This window comes from Haliotis asinina, chromosome 4, assembly GCF_037392515.1.
Source record: "Haliotis asinina isolate JCU_RB_2024 chromosome 4, JCU_Hal_asi_v2, whole genome shotgun sequence".
NCBI lineage: Eukaryota > Metazoa > Mollusca > Gastropoda > Lepetellida > Haliotidae > Haliotis > Haliotis asinina.
In genome coordinates, this window is record NC_090283.1 from 11237926 (window position 1) to 11258427 (window position 20502).

At 36.2% G+C, this 20502-nt stretch overlaps 1 protein-coding gene across 1 annotated transcript; it reads left to right on the forward strand.

Annotated features, from left to right (window-relative positions):
- Nucleotides 1–22: 22 nt before the first annotated feature.
- Nucleotides 23–13235, forward strand: LOC137281266 (nuclear protein AMMECR1-like). The gene is made up of 5 exons (XM_067812420.1): nucleotides 23–258; nucleotides 7102–7212; nucleotides 8176–8290; nucleotides 9207–9297; nucleotides 10094–13235. The coding sequence occupies exons 1-5, from the start codon at nucleotides 23–25 to the stop codon at nucleotides 10258–10260; spliced, it is 720 nt and encodes a 239-aa protein (XP_067668521.1). The 3' UTR covers nucleotides 10261–13235.
- Nucleotides 13236–20502: the final 7267 nt, after the last annotated feature.

A 20502-nucleotide genomic window follows, 5' to 3' on the forward strand; every position in this document is an offset into this window, starting at 1 on the left:
TTTCTCGCGTGACTACACTAAAATGTCGCGAGACCACAGGGGGAAGATGGCGGCCAGCTGTTGTGGAGTGAAGAAACAGAAGTTGAACAATTCACTTCCCTCCATTTGTTGCAATGGCTCCGCCGTCTACCCGAATTACCACAAAAATGGATACACAGTTGCTAGTCCAGAAATGTGTTACTTCTGTTTTGATGTACTTCATAGTCATTTGTACAGTTATGAACAACCGAAAGCTCCCCTTTTCACCAACGATTCATAGTGAGTATGACCCTATACGAGTTGTTTAGTACCTGTTTATAGTGGAAATGATGAGTGAATTTTAGTAACAAGACAAAATCTTAATACGTTTGCTTGCTAAATAGGTTCATATTGCAATTATGAAACTAATTTAACGCACATTTAGCTACAGTCGTGTATTTGGAAGCAGCGCGCTCTTTGTTGACACTCAACTCGGGGTGATAACTGGGCGAGTCCATTTATGTCGGAAGGTATGAACTTTATGAGAAAGGTCAAAGTGGATTCAAAACAAATAATAGAATCTGTGATATTTGATTATTCTTGTCATATTGGTAAACCAGTGTGTGAAAATAAGTAAACTTTGCATTCTGACATGCCTTTAAAATGTTCAGAATAATTTCACTTCAAGGAATACAGGGATTTGAATTGGGTGTGGTGGGAATAGCACTCTAATGAGTGATTGAGTAAATCCACTTGTTACCATTTTAGCATGATGAAGGAATTACATGGTGAATGTACTGCTTAGATAAAACTAACAGTTACACCTTCAAGCTTCTAATTCTCTAAACCAATGGAATAGTCTTCCTGTGTGTATACCATAACAGTGATATTCCTTTGTGCTATTTATAGACACTGAATCAGCTGTTGGTGACCAATCTATATGCATACTGCTAAGCTCATTGACCTTTTGACCGGCAATTCACCCTTGAAATGATATATTTGGTTGTAGGTTTCATGTGATGTCCAAACATTTACACTGTCATGATAAAGCACTTTTGGAATGTAGGTTAATGCATGGTTGCCATGGAATTGAAGGGTTGCATAATTAATTGAGTGTATATCATATATATATGTGTCTATGTATGTATGTATTAGAAGTTTAGCAAGGAATGAGAAATTTTTGTAATGTGTTTACCTGATTTGACTACCATTCTAATTTTGATAATGTAGGAAAATTGTACAGAGTTGCAAACTGGTTATCCTTTAATTGAGATATCATTTTCTCCATCAAGTTTGTTTTAGAATTATTTATGTCAGTCCTGGGGTCTGGTTCCAAGTGGACACTGAATTGACATATTGACTTGAATCATTGTATCCAGATGCACAGTTGCAAAACCTTTTTGTTACATATACAGTAATATAATATTTCATCTTGTTGAAATATATTTATACTCATTTTTTGATTCTGCACATTACCTATGCTAACTTAATGTGGTATGGTCACTTTAGCAGACTGCACAACTGCATATTTACTGAAGTGAGTCCACTGGTCATTATGTAGTGTTCCCCCAAGGCACATTTAGGAGTGCGCAGCGCCCTTTGATGTTTGCGCCCTGTTCTTTTTCGCCTCAATTGCAGTCCTTTACTATGACTAGTGTATTTTCCAGATTTGAAATGGTTTTTTCAAATTCTAATCTTAAAATACAAACTGAGAAGAGTAAAAACAAACTTTAGAATTGAAATTATAAGACAATTTGACTTCTTATGCATTTTGTTGTTTTTTCAATAATCTTCACCAACATTCCCTTTGAGTTTATGAAGTGCCCTTTTCCATGAATTTACCCAGTCTAAGTAAACTTCATTACATCCCACCACTGAGTCTAACAAAACCTAGCAGAAGGTTGCGTCAGGTAACCTTTGAGCGACCAGTGACTGTCCAATCAAACGCAAGACCATTAAATAGATTTAACCAATCAGACAACGGCTACTATTTAAGGATTGGAGGGACTTTCAAAATATTCAGGTCACTGACACAGATCTCTCCACAAACAAAAATCGGAATATAACACAATTATTTGACGTGCAGTATATACGCTTTGGGGTCTCTGTTGACATGGTTACCATTAGCTAATATTTCCGCAAGATGACATCCTTGAATATTGCCAAAAACACCATTTTCAGCAACTGTTTACTCACAATTGTCATGGTTGTATGTACGCTGTGTGCATCACCCGGAAATGAGCATACGCTAAATAGCATTCAGAATCGTTCGGGTAAGAACCTTTTTCGAGATAAAAAGTTCAAAAGGTATGTGCGAATGTCCACTTTCACGATTTGGTAAGCTGTGTTCTGATTGGTCAGTCTGAAAGGTTACCTGATGGACCTCCCATAAGGTTTTGTTAGACTCAGTGGTGGAGTGTAACGAAATACGCTGAGACTAAGTTTACTTAGACTGGAATTTGCCCTGCCCTTTCTGAACCCTAGGGGGAACACTATTATGTTTGTTGTTCCATAAATGCAAATATATGTAGAAGTCACTTCTTATGAGTTCATTTTTAAACAATAACTTCACAGACTCTCTTTTATTAATTGACACAAAAACAATTTTAGACGAGTTGATAGCGAATCATGGAATAGCTATTGTGTGTGGCCTTCTTTATTCGATTTATGACAACAAACATAATAAAGAGTATTGCATTGGTGGCAAATCAAATGCATTGGAATGCATTGCTGTTTATGGCTTCTTACATGGCCAGGTGAACCAGTGTTAAGAGGTCTCAGTTAGAATATCGAAAGAGTATTAGTATGATATTACAAAATGATTATATGCCAAAAAGATACAATGTTTCTCTTTTGTTGTGAGTGTGGTCCATTAACATCTTTGCGTCAGGATCTGATAAACTTAAATTCAAGTCAATATGGCTCTTTGAGGCTATGTGATCATACTCCCAGAGTTCCTTGCTGTCAGCCTTGAGTTATTGATATGGTATTTTTTATGTATAAAGATATAGCCTCATGTTATAGGTTTTGGGACAGTTAGGAACATCTGCCGTGAGTTGATTACCATATGAACATGTCACTAACTTATAAAAGATAACTTTATCCTGAACTCAAGCCATCATTCACTAGTTAACAATGTCTGTCACACTTCTCCCCTAGGTACATTATGCTTATGCTGTTCATCCCTCGATTTTCTGTTCCAGACTCAATAATTTACACTCAAGTACAGACCATGTAGGTGGAATATTGCTCCTGTTGGTTACAAACCAAGTGCACACTCACCAATAACTTCTGATCCAGCAATATTATCATATCTTAGCATATCGTAATTGCAAAACCATGTGCAAAACACACTTAAAAGGCTTCCATTAGGCCAGTAAGTCTGATCATGTGATATACCAATTACTGTAATGTCATCACCACGCCTTGAGATGAAAAAGTGATATTTTGTCCCATTAGAATGAAATACTAATGGCATAAATTACGATTGTTATGTAGGAAGTTGGGCGTATAAATGATTGTACTGGTGATATTGTGATTGCAAGTGCTGACTAATGGCTAAGTCTGCTCCTGCTGCTACAATGTAATTGTTTTACTGGCATCAAGCTACTAGACTGGGTGTGTCCAATCAAAGCACTGGAGTATTTCACCATGTTCACTGTGTTTTGGAACATTGTAGTACTATGTAGGTGTTGTCTCTCTGACTGACATATAGTAGGTATAATCTTAGTGTGTTTAGAGAGTGAACATTTCAGCAGGAGTCAGTCAGAGTTATAGTGTTGAGGTTTGCTGAGATATGGTTGACCTTGCCCAAGCAGCATGCCTGATATGTCTCAAAAGCAGAATTGTTGGATCAGTAGAGCTGTTGGTTGGTAATTTATATGCTGATGTTTGTGTCATCAGGTTTATGTATTTCCAAAGATAACAAAGATCACATTAAACATTAAATATATTCTTAATTTGTGGATATGACCCTGTGGACTTTGCTTGTAGTTTACTTTAAATAAACTCTAGATTAACACATCACTGATTGTATGGTTGCAATGATGTCATATTGGAAGGCAACTGAAAACTCAGATCAAAAGAATGTCTGCAAAATTTAAACAAAGTAGGTTACTGTAGAGACTTACAGTTACACTGAAACCTTATGTATAATTAATGCCGAGTACATCTCTATGGTTGTTCACATTTAGAATTCATTGCAGGAAAATTGTATTTTATACTTCATTTTGCAAGAAAACTAAATGTATTTATTACATTCTTGGAGTAATTTTACTTGGTCAGTTTGACGTCAGTTTAGTAAAAAACTTTGTGATTTTAATGCCCATCCATCATCAATGCTTGTGTAGATAGGTTTTATATTGATTCCGCAAAAATGATCTGTTCAAGTGTTGCCATCTACCTAATGAGAACAGTGGTGATACACAAGGAAATGTCACAAAACCAGCTTTTTAAAATTTCAGACCAAAATTCTTTGCTTCATATTACATGCTATTTCAGAACAGTCATTGATCCCTAAAGAATCTGAATAACTTTACCATGTTTCTGAGCAAGAGCCCCCTTACACATTTCTGAGGAAGTGGTGTGCTGTAGAGAATAGCAAAGAAAAAAACAACTCTACTTTTAGAGAAGAAAGTCATGTCTTTTCAAGCAGTGACCCCCAAAAATATTCTGTTGCTAACAAAAGACTTAAATGATGGGTCCTCCTAAACACTTGGCACAATCCCCTCAATTGTCACTTAACAAGATTTGATTGTAGCTGTTATGATCAAAGATTTAAGGAAAATTGTGGAAATGAAATTGCTCGACAATGGTTCTAGTCTTCAAATTATTCAACAATGGTCCTACTCCTCAGCAATGTCTGAAGAGGCTCCTTGCCCATTAGTCATGGAGAGGATGTGCTATTGATTATGTCATAGATGTGTATTTTTGATGGTGAAAGTCTCTTGTAGGATATTGAGCATGTTGAGGTAAGTAAATCAATATTTGGAAATATGGAATCTGTGCGATATGGCTTAGATTTGTTAGGAGCTTCTCCAGGAAAATTTTTATTTTTCTTTAATTATTCATTTCTGGGGTTTTTTTCACTGAAGGATTGATAACCTTGTAACCGTTTTATTGTGAATGTTCTTTGAATGTAGAGATGGATGCCAGGGACAAGATAAGTGGGATGCAGAAGATTTAAATTTGCATGTGAAAAACTCAAACCCTAATTTATTAATTAACATTCTCCAAGATAATCAGCTGTTCAGTAACATGAATTTTCTGAACTGTGTTTACACTGGCTGACATTTCATTACCCCAATGTCTCAGTGGCAGATGAAATAATCAGATGTGAAATTAGATTTATTAAGATTGGCATCTAATTATATGACAAGGAAATGAAGTGACCAATATTTATCTGAATGTTTCTCTCAGAGTTTGTTAGGGGTGATGAAGTAGCCTAGTGGTTAGAGTGTTCACATGTCACACCAAAGACCTTGATTCAATTCCCCAGGGCCTAGATTTTCGAAGCTCTCTTAACACTGAGATGGCCGTAAGTGCCATACGTTAACATTAACTTACGACTGTCTTAGCGCTAAGAGAGTTTCGAAAATCTGGGGCCAGATGAGTAGTGTGTGAAGCCCATTAAAGTGTTTGCTGGAAAGGTCTAAAGGTGTGGATTTGATACCTTGTGTCTTTCACCATGATATTGCTTGAATGTTGCCCGAAGTGGTGTAAAACCACTCACTTACTCACTTGCTCACCTATTAGCCATGATGGCATGGCTGTACACTGTTTTATGGCAATGCCTGTGCTGTTTAGTTCTGATATGCTGTGGCATCATTCATGCAAATCAAATAAATCCTTGTCATGCCTGAACTGGGTGTGAACCCTGCTTAGGGCAACAGCAGTAGAGAGCAGTCTGATTGTGTGACAGCAGTGGAGAGCAGTGTGATTGTGTGACAGCAGTGGAGAGCAGTCTGATTGTGTGACAGCAGTGGAGAGCAGTCTGATTGTGTGACAGCAGTGGAGAGCAGTCTGACTGTGTGACAGCAGTGGAGAGTAGTTGCAGCAGTGACACAGGGCACCTGTCACTTTCACGTGTAGGCTCATCTGTCTGTCAGTTATTGTTGTGTTGCTCTTTGTAGATGTGTCACCTTTAAAACATAATGTCAGCAGTCAATTTTGGTGGCGTTTAAAGTTCATAATTCGTGCAATTCAAAATTAAGCTTTACTCTATCCACTGATTCTCAGGGGAATCAGTAGTCCCAGAATGTGAGCAAACGAGTTCAGTTTTACGCCACATTTAGTATTATTTTACCAACATCAGGGGGGATGACACCAGAATTTGGCTTCACACATTATACCTATGAAGGGAATCGAACCCAAATCTTCAGTGTGATGATAAATGCTTTAACCACTAGCCTACCCCACCACCGTCCTCGAAATGAACTGAGTAAGTAAGTTGAGTTTTACGCCGCACACAGCAATATTCCAGCTGTGTGGCGGCTGTCTGTAAATAATCGAGTCTTGACGAGACAATCCAGTGATCAACAACATGAGCACCTATCTCCGCAATTGATAATCAATGACATGTGTCAACCAAGTCAGCGAGCCTGACCACGCGATCCCATTAGACTCCTTTTGTAGCAAGCATGGGTTGCTGAATGCCTATTCTACCTGTACCTTTACAAGTCCCCTCCTTGAACTGCCTGGTCCTCCACAAATGACTGTAGCTCTGAGACAGTTGGACCTCCAATGTTAGCTTAGACTTATAACTTTAGTGCCAAGATGAATTTGCTGTCAGATGTTTCAGTCTGATGTGGTAAGTGTGTGCCAATCAGACAAGGCCAAGCTATCAGGGGCTGCATCATGTGAACGTTCAGCAGTAGATCTTCTGCATTATCAGAAAGAATGAGCAGCATTTGGTCCTGTATCGCAAGAATGAATATAAACAACCAATTGAGAATGTAACTTGCATGTCATTTGCCATGATGGTTTCCATGTGCATCTTGTCATGTCAGCAGTTTCTATGGAATCTGCAGTCGTCAGATCTTGTCACAGATAGGTATTGGAAAGGTGTTGAAAATCTGATTGTAAGGAGACTTCGTGATCTCGGTATGTAAATGTTTCTGTATATCTGTCTTCTATTTGTTTCAGCCCTTTGTTTGTGACGTGGAAGATAGGGCGCGAGCGGCGCCTGCGAGGGTGTATCGGTACCTTCTCCGCCACCAGCCTCCATGGAGGTCTCAGGGAATATGCTGTCACTAGGTGGGGCTCAGTGTTACCATAGTTACACAGATGTCCCGCTTTGATCTGATTGTGTGGTCAGTCTGATTCATTGAGACGTGTGATATGTATGTTAATTTTATGGTTAAGAATTAATAATCAGTATCACAGAACAAAGGTTCAGTAGTGTTCTCGAATGGTGTTTCAGAGTAACAGGACACTGGGTCCTGAAAGTTTCAGATGTCTGTCTGATCCACTGAAAATTCACAGAACCCATAGAATACAATTGAACAGGTGTCACATGTCACAAATAACACACTTCAGACAAAGTCATTGTGAAATATTCAGTCAGACATTGGGGTTGGTAGTTTGGTGACTTTTGGCGAATCTTCCAGATTTGTAGGAAGGTCAGGCGCTATTTGTGAATACTGGTACACCATAAAGCATTTGAAAATACGACCTGAAAATGTTAAGCGTTTTCCTTAAAACTTAAATATGTGCAATGTGTCTGTGCTCTGAAAATTGGCAGGTATGTCCACTAGATTAATGTACATGAAGTGTTGCAGTGCTATGAAAGATGGCTGATTGTCCTCTAGGTAAATACAGGAGAAATATTTCAGTGCCATGAAAAATGGCACATTTTACCCCTTAGTAAAGACAAGGGATATGTTTCAGTGCCATGAAAGATAGCACATTTTACCCCTTAGTAAAGACAAGGGATATGTTTCAGTGCCATGAAAGATAGCACATTTTACCCCTTAGTAAAGACAAGGGATATGTTTCAGTGCCATGAAAGATAGCACATTTTACCCCTTAGTAAAGACAAGGGATATGTTTCAGTGCCATGAAAGATAGCACATTTTACCCCTTAGTAAAGACAAGGGATATGTTTCAGTGCCATGAAAGATAGCACATTTTACCCCTTAGTAAAGACAAGGGATATGTTTCAGTGCCATGAAAGATAGCACATTTTACCCCTTAGTAAAGACAAGGGATATGTTTCAGTGCCATGAAAGATAGCCGATTTCAGCCAATCCAGAAGGAGGATTTCCCCAAACTCCACTGCTCCGTGTCAATACTCACCCACTTTGAGGATGCTGCTGATTACCTTGACTGGGAGGTGGGTCACATGACATCTTGCACAGTCGCCTGACTATCCATGACAATCTGTGTTAACAAAGTAATAATTCAAAATCGATGTTGGTAGGTTTAGTTCCTTCATTACTCGAGGTTTCCATAGTGACACTTCGTTATTAAGTTTCCATGTAGTACTTGTTGGTGATGTTTGAAAGAGAAAACCATCAAAACCTCATTATTGGCGACTTCTCACTATAATGATCAACTGTTCTGCTCTAAATGCAAGAATTCAGACAGTTCCATGTCAGCTGGCTGATGAAACTGTTTTGAAAATTCAGCTGAAGTGATTTATTATGGGGATGGGCATCACACTACTAGAGTCAGATTGTCTTTAGAGTTTGTTTTTTTTGCTGAGAATTTCTTTACAATATTTTTTTCTCATTGTGGAGGTCTGGGTTAGAATTGGTCTTCAGTAACTAATGCTTGTAGCAAGAGGCGACTAGAAGGATTGGATGGTCAGGCTTGCAGTCGAGGTTCACATATGTCATCATATCCCAGTTAAGTAGAGCAATGCTAAAGCTGTTGATCATGGGATTGTCTGGTCCAGACTTGATTATTGACAGACCAACATTCTATAGATGGAATATTGTTGAGTGAGATGTTAAACAACAACCAAACCAAAGCAGACCTTATTTTTATCAAACATAAGCAGTGGATTATATTGCCCATCACTACCCACTGATAAAACTTGCCTCCCCCCTGACTGTTATGGTCATCCATTTTGTCTCTTTTTAAACTATGCAAGGCTGCATGGGAGCTTAGCTAAAACGCAGTGTGGTTTGAATGACTAAAGTTAAGTGGAAGAGTTCTGATAACCGTATGTGTAATTTTTGTTTGACCAATCAAAGCCAAGTTATAACCCAGTGAATGATAGGATGTGGTATCTAATATGTTTCCAGGTGGGCGTACACGGCATCAGAATCGAGTTCATCAATGAAAAGGGGAACAAAAAAACTGCCACCTACTTACCAGAGGTGGCTGTAGAACAAGGTAGATATTGTCGTCATAGTCCATATTCCATGGATGAAATCCATATTTGGTGACCAGTAGTCCATGTCCATTCACATAGGAAAAACAGCAGTTGTCTTGTGCCAAATATGATTAATAATATGATGATTGGGATAATCATATTATCAGATGTGTGTATGAGTGTCCCAGTTGTCTAAGGTGCTGCAATAACTATGTAAGGTTGTGTCCCATTGGCTGAAACGTAGACATGGTTGCGGAGATAATGTTTCTAGGTGTGTCAGCACCTCCTTGCTATTGGGATAAATGTGGAAGATGTGTGTCACCTTGGTGATGGAAACTGTTCAAAGCTTCATTCAACCCATCTCATTCCTTGTCTGCAAAGTTTTGTAGTCATGGAGACAGGGGAGATAAAAATGTCAGTGAAACATCACTCCTGTATTTCTGCAGTTTGGGACTTATTTGTTGATGAATTTCAGTTTTGATTTTTTAGTTAAACTATGCAAATATGGACAAAGCATGTCAAAGCATTGCTAGATTTTGCAAACAAGAAAAACAGATGAAGAATGATCTCCCTTCCATCGATTTGCTTCTCACAATGTGGTTATTTTCGTACGTCATATGCGATTCAATGTTATTTAAGGTAAAGAATTACTACCACGAAGTAACAAATGACTTCCCAGTGGTGTACAAAGAAATATTACCCACTTTTAAGTGGAGTAAATGGACAATAACAGAAGAACACTCAGCCAATCAGGAAACGACATTTATGTGTGAGGTATGATAATTTTGTATTTTTAATACAATATTTTGTTTTTAGGCTGGGACCGAATTCAAACCATTGACTCTCTTCTTCACAAAGGCGGTTTCAAGGGTCCAGTGAATGCAGAAATTCGGAAAAGTATACGACTGATCCGATATCGTAGTGAAAAAATTACTGTTAGTTATAGTGACTATGTGGCACAAAAGCAGAACGGCCATGCATGATGAAGCAGCAGTACAGTCTACAGTGGCGGCCATTTTGTACGTTCACCAAAAGGCAGGCTTACAAACTACAATCTTGTCATCTTGTTATCGCTGAGCAGACTTTTTCTCAGTCGGAACAACTTACTTGCAGAATGTGATAATTGGCGCTAATTACACCCATGTGTGTATTGGTGGGAATGTAGAGAATTAATCTGGAAAAATTATTGTTTGCAATATGTGCTCAACTCTATGTTTGACACATTAGGACTAGAAAATTAGATTGGATTAGCTACAGTTGTTCAAATGAGATTCAGGGTTCGATTAGAAAAACTTGATTCATGGTTACATGAAAAGTTGCACCAGGCTAAACTATGTTGAGTACAGGCCCCATAAATATATCAGGGTAAGAACAGACATGTATAAACTTGACTAAATATGTACAATCTGAGTCCTCATGACTGTGTCCTATGTCACAGAGATCAGTGATGTAGTATGGTTAGTGAAGCTTAGAGGTATTTAGTGCGTTCAGAGAACCATATCTGAAAATTAGGTGCTGTACAAGTAGCTAAATATTTTTTCATGATTTTTATTAAATAATTTTCATTTTTCAATGATAGTTGCATTGGTGCATGTTTTATATAGTTACATCGAGCCCTGAGATTGTTTGGGAAAAATATTATAGTAGCTGATGTTTTGATCTTCAAGGGGCATTATTCCTTTATGAGGAGTTTGGCATTACAAGAATGCTGATTAAGTTTGAATACATATTGCAAATGTTTTCTAAATGTATTTGCAAATGGTAATGAATCTCATTTTTATGTACTTTTTCTCTAATTATCTGTTAATGTAATATTTTTTTGGTTTCATAAGAACACTTGAGGACTTATTAGCTTTGAATTACGATCGTATGCGAATACTATTAATTGATTTGTCAGACAAGGCAGTGAAAAAGTACTTTGTGGTCTCATGGTAAATAAAGTAATTTACTATAATCAGAATCAGGTACTATTGATGGAATATTTATGGTGTAATAAAAAATTGGACTACTGATGTTGAAATGTTTAAATTCCTTTGAAAATACTAAATGCAATCAGAACGCCTCCTTTTGTAGTTTTTGAATTGAACGATGTGTTTTTCTTATGAGTAAAGTTTGAAACCAAAATAATATTACTAAATTTTGCCTTCAGGTTATTAGATAACTAGTGGTTCTGAAATGGAAGTACCGAGGTATTTTAATTACTGCCTGATACTGTCAAACCGCACTGTGTAAGGGCAGTGGGAATTGATTATAAGATTACTATCCATGGTTAACCTGAAAAATTGAAACTGTAATATTTAATTAAATCTGGGTTTATATAGTGCTTCATTAGTCAATTTCTAATTTTGAGAACACATTTTCTCGAAATTAATATTAATAATGATAAAAAATCTAATGAAAAATCTATTAATGGTGCATTAGATTCCATTCACCAGGTAAATATTTATTCATGGTGCTACATCACTGGATCAGTGTTTACTCAAATATCATTCTCAGCTGCCTAGGGAGTATCCATATTAAGTTGTTGAAACAGCACATGTCTGAAATGATGGGTGATAATCTGATAATTAATGACACTGCCCTAATCCTCCCTGTATTTGCTCCCACCATACTGTCTCTACAGGGACCATTGTTGATGAAACTATGCAACACCAGGAGGTTAAGCCTGCCAAATAGTATCTCATGTAATCATTGACACCAAAGAAACACTATCAAGATATTTATTTTGTAAGAATAATTGAACTCTTTGTTGTCATATTCATAAGTGTAAATGATCCCTCTTCTACTGGTTGTAACTGTTGGGTAAATGAGCTGATTTGTTACTGTCGACAACAGTGAATGATGTCTGTTTCAATGGCTGCCATTGTCTATCCATGGCAACCATTACACAATGTTATCTTGGCTGTGATAGGTTAGATGGGACTTCTTGATATCTAAACTAAACCAAAACACCATAATGTGATATTGTATTAAACCAAGTATTTTTTTGTTTTCAAGAAGATTGGATATGGTCATGCTAGTTTTGATTTAAAAAATGTGAAGTTTATTTTGGTGAAATCTGTGAGGAATTTTTGTTTTCAAATGTTTAAACTCCATTTCTGTTTTGTGTTTGAAATGCTATTAAATAAGCTATGTTAAAAATTTAAATTTTTTTTAAAAATATGTGTAATTGAGAAACATGTTACTGTAAACAGGGAAATCAGTAAATGAAAACAAAATACTTTAATTGCCCATTCTACCACATGTGAGACTGTGTTATCACTCCCAGGAATAGAATCTGATTGGTTGCATACCAAGCTATGGTGGATGTGTTTGCCCCTCCCCTAGCCCCGCCCACATTCTAAGCCACACCCATTGCTGCCACTGTAGCTGTACTACGACTCTAGATCAAGCCGTCATTGCATTTCAACTCTTCATCAACATGTTTCCGAGTCAGGAATATTTTTTCTCAGTTTTACTATTCATACTTTTTTGACTGTTTGTCATGTTCTATGATATTGGATTTTTTGTAAAAATATCCGATAAACTGGTATGTAGGTGTGTGGTAAGGTGTGATTGTTTATATTCATGTAGTTGGACTTGCTGGTAGTATGTAGAAAATGAATATTATACTTGTCTCTCAGGCCTCACAAAAATTAATAGATTTCAGACTACTTTTTAAATGTAGTGAAATATTTACAAGAACTGAACCTGTTTTTAATTATGATGAAAACTGACAAGCCTTGTCAGAAGAATTCCTTTTTTAATTTTACAACAAAAAACCCCATTTTGTTTGGCCTTGACTATTTACGATGTATACTTCTCAATATTATATGTGAATGTGAGAGTTTCACTATTGTCAATCAGATCTTTGAAAAGGAGACATTTTCTTTTGTATTGATTTTGGAAGTTTTTAGTTGGGTGCATTTTGAGCCTGAGGAATTTGTGTGAATAAAAATATATTTACAGTTGTGAAAAATTGACTTTGGACTTTTTTTCAGGAAAGGTGATTTCCAAAATTTTAATACATAGAACAGCATATCTGTATTGAGATTTATGGAATGAATAAAATATTAAATGCCTCAGATCAGAAAACATTGCTAAGAATGAGTCAAATCCAAAAGATGATTTTGACAAAACTTAACCCAGTGATAAAGTAAAAGTTAGTAAATATGCAGTAAAAACCACATTTCTTCTCTTTCAAGAGGTACTCAACATTTTTAGGCCATGAAATGATTTCAGATCAAGTATAAGAAACCCATGCAAGGCTTTGATTAAATTTTGGGAAACAAATGAAGTTTTCAATTAATATATTTTCCTACATTGATTCTGTTTTACCTTATGAAGTATATGTTATCGATTTGAATTTGTAATTATAAACCAGTGTTTTAGTATGGGAATATGCAAGTTAAGGGATAAAGGCCAATTAACATTGAACAATGAGTGGAAAGCAGATATATCATCCTTGGGAGGCTTGTCCTCTGTGGTCTTTCACTGATGTCCCATATTCCTTTCCCTATCACAGATATGACTGTTTCTGTGTATCGTGAAAGTCAACACTCTGAAAGCTTCTGTCTCTTTTTTTGTTATGCACTCAGATTAAGGCAGCACTTTTCAAGAATTTGGTTGGCAGAAATTGAAATATATTGTGTGTGTCAGCATTTACTGGTACTATGTGTGAACAATTGCCAATTGTCTCGCTATTGTTTGGTTGATCTCAGAGTCAGAGAATCATCAGTCATTGTGCAAAGTCTCAGCGTGGCAAATTATGGTGGCCAAATTTGAGACACCCATCATCAGACACGTTGAGAAAGGAAATATAGAGACTTCATTCAGAAGGACCGATGTAACTTACTGGATGTAAAACAAAAATAAATTAACTCTATTTGGCCCGAAATCTGATTTGGTCGTGTATTGATTTCCATATTCCAATCTTTGTGATTATTTCATACATATGTTTTTGAATATTCACGTAACTGATTGAATAATATACTCTTAAGAAAAGTAAGGGAACTTCATTTTTAATTTATGATTGAAAAAAATTGGAGATATATAGGAGTCAATCAATGTTGTTATGATAGTAATGAATGTTTTGAGAGTGCATCACAACTTGCCCCTTCTTACGACCATAGTTGTTTCTACAGTAATTGCTCTTGAAAGATGTTTGGTGTATGACATGAAATTTGCATGTGTACAGTTTTCATTTTCAAATCAAAGCAATGGCTAGAAATAAACACTAGCAACTGTGTGATGTAAGATGATTGTCGAAATCATAGTCCGTTTGGCTCAAAAGCAGACCGATGAATTTTAGTGAAACTCGACAACTAATAAGCATAACATACTCAATGAAACAATCAAAACATCATACCAACTCTTTGAGGTTTTTGCAGAATTTTTGTCCTTATGAAAAGGTTGTTTAACAAACTATCATTAAAACATTGACACAGTTCACTGTTTATTATGAGGAAGGAGTGCAGGGAAAGGCACAGCCAGGAGTTCGAGAAACGTGCACAAGTGCCTAGAAAGTTATTTATTCAATAACCTGTGCTGTGTTGTCTTCATGCTTTCTCGCACACCTGGCTATCCCTTTCTCTGCACTCCTCCCTCGTAACAGTGAACTGTGTCAGTATTTTAATGATAGTTTGATAAACAATTTCTTTATTTTAAGGAAAAATATTCTGCAAAAAACCTCACGGAGCTGGTATGATGTTTTGATTATGATCAACGTTTCATTAAGTATGTTAAGTTTATTAGTTTTCAAGTTACATTGCAATTCATCGGTCCGCTTTGAGCCAAACAGACTATAATGGTCCACAGTGATATATTGACCTTCTTGGAAACAGTCGAAATCAAGAATAACATGCCTGTCTTTGAAAGGTTTGTTAACACTACTTCCTAAGCAAATTGAAAGTTCAGGTTCCCCTACCTTTTTTGAAGAGTATAGTTGCAGTAAATATAATTTCATACATACATTCTTGGCTCTTGTATTTTCTGATATTTTGGAATCATTTGTTTTAAACTTTAACTTTTTGATAAGGTATTAGGAGAAACTTTACAAACTGTCTCTATTATTATAATCATTTGTTCATATTCAAGACAATGTTTCACAACCATTGTTTTACACATAAAGACTGTGCATGCTTTAGCGCTTTTATGCTGTCCATTTGATGCAGGAAACCAGATATTTTGAGTATTTTGGTCATTATTTTGTATTGTGCAAACAACTAAAGAAACTTGTTATTTTCTGAGTTTTAGACCCCAAAGTCAGAGGTTTATCATTTGGATATTTCAGATGTTCATGAAAAAGGTGTTTATGTGGGTGCTGTTAATATTGGCATTTCATAAACACTGCAATTTAATTTTTTAAGTTCTGAAAGGATTATTTCAAACATCTTTTATCAGAAAAGACATTTCTCTCCAGACACATCTCAGTCAATATTTAAAGTGCCGATTTGACTGTGTGGACTTTGTGCAAGCATGAATATGTTACCTAACCATACCCTTAAGAAAAGTCCTGGGCCCTTATTCTTGAAGCGTTCGTAGCCCTAAGAATTCTTAACTTTGATCGTAGCCAATGTGTTAAGAATGGGCTTAAGAAGTTCGTAGGTCTACGAACGTTTCGAAAATAGCTAGCCAGATTCTAGGCCAGTTTTGTGAACTGCATTGCTAGTGGCTTTGAGTCCTGGTTGATCTTGATAATGTATAAGGTCTTTATTACTGTCCATTTGGCTCAAAAGCTGACAGGAATCTAATGAACATGTAGTGCTCAATGAAACTTGATCACAGTTGAAACATAAGAGCAACTCTGTGAGGTTTTGGCAGTGTTTGTGTCCTAAAAATGAAAACAAGAAGCTGCTTAACAAACTATTTTAACATTTGACATAGTTCACCTTTTGTTATGAGGTAGATACACCAGGTACATGGGAAGCACATGCAGAAGTGCTGACAAAAAGTTATTGATTCATTAACTTGTGCTGTGCCATCTCAGCCTTTCACCTGCAGCTGCCTGTCCCTTTCTTTGTACTCCTCCGTCTTAACAAATAGTGAACTGATAGTTTGTTAAACCTATTTATTTCTTGGATTTATATTCTGCAAAATCCTTGCAGTGTTGGTCAGTTGTTTTGATTGTGATCATCATTTCTAGGAGCATTATATGATTATTTGTTTTTGACTTAGTCTGCAATTCATTGGTTCACTTTTGTGTCTAGAGAAATAAGTCCAACCAGTGTGATAGACATTGAAACCTGCATTGCTTTGGGCTTTCATCACACATCAAGTTGACACACTGGGATATAACTGAAGTATTTTTAAGTTGTTTGCGCCAAAACATGGTTGCCCTAAAGTGTTCTTTTGCTGTTTCTCCAACCCAACAGATATGAAAAGTATCATTATTTGTTGAATATTTACATGAGACATTCTTTATTAACAACCAAAACATTCAGTTATCATCATTGTTTGAAAGACTGTCAACAGATGGACATGGAACTCTGCCATGTAAAAGATTCAAGTCTGGTCTAGAACGCCACTGCATCAATGGATGGTTTAGTTTTAGCAGCATCTGGTCTTGTTTGCTGTCACTACAAAGGGAGATAACTCGCACATTCTCACTATGCACACTGTTGAATCAAGTCATGCTCATATTTCATGTAGTTGTTAACAAAACTATCACCTTGTTTTGTGCCTTGATCCAACATCCATTAAGTATATGTATCAGGAGTTGTGATTGGCTGTAAATTTCTATCTGTTGTCTGATTGGTTCCTTCGCCTCATTAAACCATCCAATGGACATACATACAATCAACAAGTTGTGACCAAGAACATCTTCTTCCTTCGTGATGGCAACAAACTTAAAACTATTTAAGAACGATTCACATAACAATTGAGATCAGCATCATATTTCAATATTGCAAATCGTTTAATAACTAGTAATATATTTTTGAAATTGTTTTCTGTCATTGAACAAAACGTTTGTCATAATTGTATAATGATGTTTTTGCATCCTGTCTCATTGAAGAGCTTTTAAGTAAACAACATTATTTTTGTGCATGATAAAAAATAACTTAAGTAATATGAAAGGATCAGATGTTCTTTGAATCTTCATGTTAAATATTATATAGTGTAAACATGAATTCGGGCATCAATTTTTGTTATACCTCTTTACAATTTCAACAAGTCACATGAGCTTTAAGTTCTTTTGAATGAAATTTAGGTTTATTTGATAATAGTTTGACATTCTCCAGACCAGAATATTTGTAATTATGTTTGTTTTGGTTTATTAACTACATTTTCAACTATTTCAAACAGACATCGAAACAGGATATGATATTTCAAAAATATAATAGTGTAGCATGGGTAAGGATCTGCACAATTTGAATTACTGGGTAGAATTTAGCATATGTAGAATAGGCAGGATTTGCAGCAACCAACTATTTTCTGGAACAAAATATTTACTATAATATGACTCAGCCATTTCCTAGAATATGGAATGGTGGGTCCCTTACCAGGTTATAATCCAGATTGTTGACTTCTTGACATAGATGATATAGATTAACCTGCCAGTTGATGGCCAGACTAATCACCGAGAGATAGCATTTGAGTTTTCTGTGTTGTTCCGTACACCTCGATTGAGACTTGAAAATGGCAGCAGACTGAGGAGTAGCATCATCACTCAGCTAGGGTATCATTTCCTTTCTGTTAAACCAAATACCTAGGACTTTTTCTTCACCTTAGCATGGTCTTGAGCTGATTTTATAACTACCCAGTCAAAGAACTGTAATGGTATCTCAGTAAGACATCTTTGAAGTGTTGACCTCACTTCTGAAATGAAACTATGGTGAACAATGAGTCTTGGGTTTTTACTGAACGGAGACTAATACCCTTGTTTACTGAGGATGGTTGAGAACTGTGCCGGATTAAGTGTTGATTGACCATATCATTTATCATTGTTGTCCATTCCAAGGACATCCCTCATGAACGGGTGATATTTGAGTATAAATGTGACATGTGACCTATAGTTCATCGCTTGTTGCCTGTGTCTCGTGTCATGACAGTCACATGATATGTTGTGAACAACAGGTGTATAGCTTCACCAGTGTTACGTGAACAAGTTAGTCTGTCATGTTGATGTAGAGTTATGTTCATAGCTGACTGTGAGATTTCATCTTGCAAACCATCCTTGGCAATCCAGGGCATGTGGTAATAGTTATAAACCCTGGACTTTTGTGGCAATGTCTTGAATATTAGCTATTTGAACCGTTATGAGCAGCATTAGCTAGGGTATTATCCAATCAAAACCGTATGACAATGTTGGTAAGCATGATAATAAGCTAGTTTTAGGAGAGAAGTTGCAATATTTTAAACTATTACGGTATATAAGGTACAATGAAATTCCTTATATGCAGGCAGATGGACAAGAGGAGCCCTGAGTTCAATGGTGAAATAACTTCTGATACAGAGTAGCATCCCCTGTCCATGCCAGGATACTATGATCATGGTTATATGTTCCATTTTGTCCTCAACATCCCGTCTCCCAGAAGTGGTTGACATCCACAGTGTGATATAACTGAATTAGCTTCCAACTTCTAAATGATTATGAGGCATCTCAGCTGAAATAGAGTTCAAAGCAGGCCTAAACCAAACTCACTCGCGGAGATCCATGGAACAATAAATCATCATCATTAGGCTGTTCCTGTTTGTCAGTTTGAGTGCTAGCATTATATAAACTCCTTGACTCATACTGAGATATCTGTACTTACCAAAGCCAATTTGTTTCAGGATATTTCGAACTTAAATCTTATGCTTTGGATTGCCATCATTACACATCCTGTCACCAAATATTCTGTTTTTGCCACCATATGTTTTCCAAAGTTAATCAGTTTGATCAGACCTTCAGGTAAAAGATTCAATCACAATTGTAGCATTTCTACAGTTGTGTATTTCGTGGATTTGTCTATCACATAAATGTTCATTTATTTCCTCATTGTGTTCTTTGTATTATTAGACAGAAAGGAAATAACATAAATAGTGAGTTTAGTTGACTTGATATTTTAGAAAATATTAAACATTGATATTGTAACCATAGTAACTAAAGTGTGTTTAAATGAAGTTTATCAGTTGGGACATATTTAGTGGTGACTTGAATTGTTTTCATGAAGAAAATGGTACGTTAGCTTATTCTCGTCATAAACAGACTTTGATAATCATAATATTTTGCTTATACTAATTACTACAACATTAATAACAGAATTAACAAAATAACATTAATTTTCCTCAGAAAATATTTTTTTAATAATAAACAGAAGCAAAAAAGAGCTTTGATAAAGAATGTAATTTATGACAATTCAAGCAGTTGAAACAATGATTATTGTCTCCTATCTTTCTCATGCGCTTAAATTTTAACCAATCCTACTAATTCAACATTTTTATCATGTCGAAGTTTTACAAGTGAATTTTAGTATGATTTTACAGAACAGGTTGACATTACGAATACAGAACTAATACTTACACGTTAATATGATGTCCTGTCAAAAGTTTAGGAAACCTTTCATCATGCTAGTTTCTATGACAACTATTGTCACAGCAACAGTCCATGTATCACTGCACTTTCATGGCTAGAAGAAGAATGTTGTGTTTTATTGTAACATTTCTAGTGAGGCAATAAAGGGAATGACTGGAACATACTTCAGTGTTAGTTGTCATTATCATTATCAGCCGACATATACAGTCTTGATTGTCATTATCATAAGATAAAACAGTGTTGTCAATATCATAAGCTAGCATGCCAGGGTTTACTGTCATACTAAGCTGAAACAGTGTTGATTCTCATTGCCATAATCTGACACATACAGTGTAGATTGTCATTATCACAAGCCAACAGTGTTGATTTCCATCATTATAAACAAAGCGTTGAGTATCATAAGCTGACAAGGAGTTGATTATCATTATCACCCGCACACAAGGAGTTGATTCTCATTATCATAAGCTGAGTTTCAGTGGCAGTGTAAGTCAATTCAGAAAAAAATCTGCCATTAGACATTCAACAGGTAAAGTATCAGTTGAAGAGTCTCAGCTCTTAGTACAAAGTACTGACATATGAACGACTCAGTGCTTGAACAGATGACATCTTTGAGTCAAACTGTGAACATCATGCCTCGCTGACTTGGGTGACACGTCATCCTGTCATAAATGCATGGAATGATGTTCTTGATTGTTGATCACAAGATTGTCTGGTCCAAACTTGATTATTT